The sequence below is a fragment of the Perkinsus marinus genome, assembly GCF_000006405.1.
Source record: "Perkinsus marinus ATCC 50983 genomic scaffold scf_1104296964164, whole genome shotgun sequence".
NCBI lineage: Eukaryota > Perkinsozoa > Perkinsida > Perkinsidae > Perkinsus > Perkinsus marinus.
In genome coordinates, this window is record NW_003204784.1 from 52,681 (window position 1) to 57,901 (window position 5,221).

Here is a 5,221-nt window from a genome sequence, read left to right on the forward strand (position 1 = left end):
TTTTTCAACTCTGCTCACCTAGGACCATGCTCTCGCGATGAGTGGTTGTGAGTCGTTCATTGCCGAGCTGAGTCGCTCGAGTGAACGATGGTGATGTCTTGAGCGGTTCGAAGAATCTGAGCGGAGAACTCCACCCGACGGGAGAGTCGAGGCACCTGTGCTTAGAGGCCCGCATTCTGTTCATCTCATCGCGACGATGCTCCAAGAAAGTGGCTGACATCGCGTGTGTTGGATTGAGTACAGCCTTCCCAAGACCTGACAAATAACAACCATGCATACCTAGCAGGAATGTTACTAGGAGCTGTAAACTTCTTCCCTGAGAAACCATTTTCCGCAGAAGTACAATTACAGTGTAAGACTATAGGCGATTTGATTATTAAAAGCCTTCAATACATACGCCTAGGACGTAAGATCTTACGCCTAGCAACACCCGTGATGCTCTATATATTGACGAGGACCTATTCTCATACACCCCGGGCTGATGTATCGAGAAACTCAGTAGTTGAGCCCGGATGAGGGACCCGGTCACGATCGTGGAAGAGATAAGTGAGATTAGAAATGTGTGGAAAATTGGAAATATGAATAACATTGCGCCCCAGGGGCGCCGCCCCTGAAGGTTGATTGAATGAAGACTCTTTCCAAGGTGTTGACGATAATTTCCTAACACTCGAAGACCCATGTGTGCATGCGACGCATGCCATGCGTATCCGCCTGATACGTGAGAGGGAGCAACTCATCTCGGAACTCAACGTCGCGTAGCCCTTCCCCTTCGCCGGTTAGAATGTTGAATGTACACTCTTTGGACTCGCGTTTGGTGGCCTCCACGCAAGCTCTGAGGATACTCATGATACTTGATTGCAATTCAATTCAGTGGAGTTTCACCACCCTAGTGATATGAAAAACACATTTCGAGAACTACTGCATAGCGCGAAAATCACGTTTTCCACCGAGGTTTACGGCACTTCACGTAAAACGGGTGAAACTCCAGCATTTTCCCCGAATTTCCCATTAACTTCCCACCATAGTTGAGATTTTTTTTCAGAAAAAGTGAATAAATTTTCAGCAAACATGAAAAATTTATGAACGTGCATGGATGGTTTCGATGACCGAAACTCTCGAGAGAGAGACCTTCCTCACTTTGCCAGGGCTAGGCGCCTACAGTCCCTCGAATGCTCGAGCTTCCTGAGGATGTTAACAGACACTCACAAAACCATCAACCCACGAGCCTTTACAATCTATCTATGTCCTGTCCTATATCTCTCTGGGGACGACGGTGAAATCCTCGGTGGAAACGCGTCTCCTGTAGATCTGGTCTAGGCCTGAATTCGGTCTGCTTCTCGAAGCGTTGTCAGATGGTATACATATAGCTCAGTGTTGGCCCGTCAGAAGACTGATCGGTGATTTTCAAGTAGTCATGACGGTTATATTCGGGAGTTGAAGAAGCAGAGATTACCTGAAATTCAGGTCCTGAATTATTCAGGCTGAATACCATACGTTTTAAGGTTGACAGTTTGAAAAAGAAAGGCCCAGAAATCGAACCCTATACCGGATGATGTCAAACATAGCCGACAACCATTACACCACCTAACCACTATGAAAATGAAACACACCATCTTACCATTTTCTTTCGTGATGAGGGGTGTTTGATATTCTCCCATCTTCGCAGCAAACCCCCAGTATTGAACCCCGCCGGTTGGAGTGGATGTTTTTCAGGATCCCATCGATTTGGTACTGTCTCGTTCATACAACGTTAATGATCAATCGATTCGATTGATCAATTTCGATCGACTTCGGAAGTCCACTGAGATGTGACCCCTCCCCTACTAGTGAAAATAACCTCACACATCAGCAGTAGAAACAATCATCACAACTTGTATGAATCTGAGCATGTTGACGTCATTTCTAGCACCATAACGATGCCAGAAGTGCCACTTCTGGCATTACTTATTATCGAGATCTTCTACTTTTAAAGTAGCATACGGAGTCGAGGGAACTTCGAGTAGTGGAAAAATGCACCAATGATCGATCTCGGGACACCTTGCTCTCGAATCAACATGCATCTCGAAAGAATCTCGATCTTTCAACACCATTTTATCTCGAAAAAACGAACCCGAGGTTCGTTTTTTCAACAAATATGCCTTCTGGGGTCTTGGAGGAGCACAGTTCCAGCCAGCGTCGACATTGATTTGACAGAGGTACAGAAGATAGCTGTCTCTGTTCGAAGGGAGCGACTCTGAGTCAGAAGAAGAATAAGTTATATCAATGATGATGTGTATGTTTCTTCGTAATATGTAAGACTCGAGTAAATCGAGCTTGCAGTGTTGTTAATCATAAGGGGGAATGGCCATCTACAGTGAAACCCGATTCGGACGATCACGGTGATCAGTGCAGTTTCATGGGGTGTTGCGCTGATCTCCGAAGCCGGACATATCTGACAAGACCATGATGGACGATTCATCCATGAGTTCAAGCTGTTCTAAGTGGACAACCTGACACCCGTCGGACAGCCACGTCCTCGGGTTGCTTCGTCACGACAAGTCAGATATTTCAGGATCGTTTACGGCTTAGATCTTCCGGACCTCGGATTTGATTGTTGGTGGTTTTACCCTTTGGACTGACAGTCAGACCGAGTGGCTCGAGCGTTAGCACCGTTTTAACTGTGCTGAGCTGTTTTAGTCTGAACAACATATGGCCGATACGATAGCTGAATATAATACTAGTAGACATGGGCACCCTTGCCCGGCCCCGGCGACCCGGTTCGCCCCGGCCCGGCCCCGGAGCGAGCCGGGCCGGGCCGGGTCAGAGTCACAAACCCGGCTCCCCCGCCGGTGTTGCCGGGTTCATGCGGGTGAGCGGGCGAAAAATGACCGCAACTGTCTGCGGGTCACCCGGAAACCCGGCAGCGCAGATATTTCAAGCTATTAATAGTGCTATTAATTGTACCTAGCGCGAAATTCCCGCACCTTAGAGGGGTTCCCCCCCTCATTTTTAGAGATCGGCCCCTAAATTTTAGAGCTCACCCCAAAATTACCGCTACACCCCCCAAATTCATACACTACTTTTGGAGAGGCCGCGTCTTATATAGCACTGTCGAGCAAGGAGACCTCATTACAGGGAGGGTCGTGTCTTATACTGCTTCGAATAGCCAGCACGACAAGTTGAACAGGCCCACAGGGCACTCCAGTCTGGATCTACTAGCACTGGCGTGGGACAGGTGCACCCTTACTCTGTGATCTGAGCGAGTTCGAGCAAGGGGAGCTCGTCACAGGGAAGGTCGCGTCTTATACAGCTTCGAATAGCCAGCACAAGTTGAAGAAGCCCGCAGGGCACTTCAGTCCGAATCTACTAGCACTGGCGTGGGACAGGTGCACCCTTACTATGTGATCTGAGCGAGTTCGAGCAAGGGCAGCTCATCACAGGGAAGGTCGCGTCTTATACAGCTTCGAATGGCCAGCACGACAAGTTGAACAGATGTTGGTTCTTCTTAGTAAAAAGCTCTTATAGTCGATCATGTCCGAAAGCCTTCCTGCCTGGCAATCCGGGCCGGAAAACCCGGCTAACCCGGCGGGCCCGCAAAACCCGGAACACGGGTAAAAAAAGACTGCCGGGTCACCGGGGCCGGGCCGGGGAAGCGGGTTCAAAGGCTGCCGGGCCGGGCCGGGCCGGGCGACTAGAAAATCGCCGGGTGCCCACCTCTAAATACTAGGTATCGGCTCATGAATATTTCAGCTGAGGTACACTCGAGTTACACCAGTAATACGTGTGTAACAGTTATGCGCGAGTGTTAACACGCATTAAACGATGGGGGATGATTTGCAAATCAAGATTGCAGCTTGGTGGAGCTCTCGGCCAGTTCAATAAGAGATGTAGTAGGACTCTCATCCGGTAAGGGGAGCGAGGAACCCTTCATCAATACCGCCAACCAGTGTTGAGATTGAAGTTCTTATTATCGCTCCTTGTCAAAATTGATGTTCTTAAAAGAGTCTTTCTAGTAACATTTCACCGGCCCGTCCAAATAGGAGTTACGTTCCTTGAAACAGGTGCTGGAAAAGTGTAGAAGCTATGGATACTCGATCCGTTATCGCATAAGAACATAATTCGATAATATTTGGAAGCACTGGTGCAACACAACAATGAAAGATTGTGTTAGGGACCCTAACTTAGGGTTCTGCCAGACTGGACTGAACTCTGCGCCATTAAGGTCTCGAAGAATGAAAATCTAAGTGCCTTATGATCTCTTATATGAAGTTAAACCTCTTTAACCAAACTCGTCGTAAAATTTAGGCTGTTCTGCCAAAAGCGAGATCGATAATACTACAGGCGTCGATGATCAATAACATGTGCGCGCGTGCGACGAGCATCCTCTGCACGCATACGCTGTCTAAAGGCGCCTATCCAGAGGGTGCTCTGACAGATGGGAGGGTCGAAGAATGATTGAAAAACAAAAGAGATTAATGAATGATTGCTATGTGAAATAAGCTATTCGCGCATGGACCGATACGCTTCCCTATAGTCTATTTTATTTCACTCTCGAAGAGTGTTTCTACTTGAGTTCACCAATACCTATCTTATTATTCTTCCAGTCATACAAGAAATAACGTCCAATGAAGCTAGGGAGTCCAACACCCCATACAGCATAATCAGTCACATTAAGAAGTACGCGACAATAAGCTTGCCCTTGAGCATCCGTTCTAATATCCACATATGCATCAGAGGGGATCTTCACCTTGACGTCCGAACCATCTAGACCCTCTAGAAGAAATTCTATCGGTGGAAAGTGTTTTCGTTGATTACAATTGACGAGAAGCGTGGGACCCCTTTGGATAATCGTCACCTTACCGCTTGATCGAGCCTCAAGATCTTTTATGAGGGTAGGAAGAGTATACCTACGAATAGGTATGAATATGCACTCTGCTCCAGTATCAAGGATACCACGATCGTTCACGACCATTACAGGATACTCGCTACCTCCCACGGAGAAGCCGGTAACTCGCAAACGCATGGATTTGGTAGCTACATAGACCAACGGACTTTTATAAATACTAGGATCTGATCCACCGAGAAGGAGTTCCCCTCTTTTATTAGTTCCATCATGCCTGAGGTAGATCGAGAAGATATCACTCTCGATAAGCTTCTGTGAGAGAAGTTGTTCTATTATCGATACATATGGTGATTCTGGATCATGTTTCGGTAACAATCCGAAACCAGCATGAGGGACTGG

At 47.5% G+C, this 5,221-nt stretch overlaps 1 protein-coding gene across 1 annotated transcript in view; it reads right to left on the bottom strand.

Annotated features, from left to right (window-relative positions):
- Positions 1 to 4,543: 4,543 nt before the first annotated feature.
- Positions 4,544 to 5,221, bottom strand: part of Pmar_PMAR022215 (hypothetical protein) — a gene marked incomplete at both ends in the record, with an annotated part of 813 nt that continues 135 nt past the window's right edge. Inside the window, 3 exons of the mRNA XM_002770928.1 lie at positions 4,544 to 4,752; positions 4,891 to 5,013; positions 5,122 to 5,221. The exon at positions 5,122 to 5,221 is cut by the window's right edge and continues 4 nt beyond it. Coding sequence (XP_002770974.1) covers positions 4,544 to 4,752; positions 4,891 to 5,013; positions 5,122 to 5,221 — 432 coding nt within the window. The remainder of the gene's footprint in view (positions 4,753 to 4,890; positions 5,014 to 5,121) is intronic.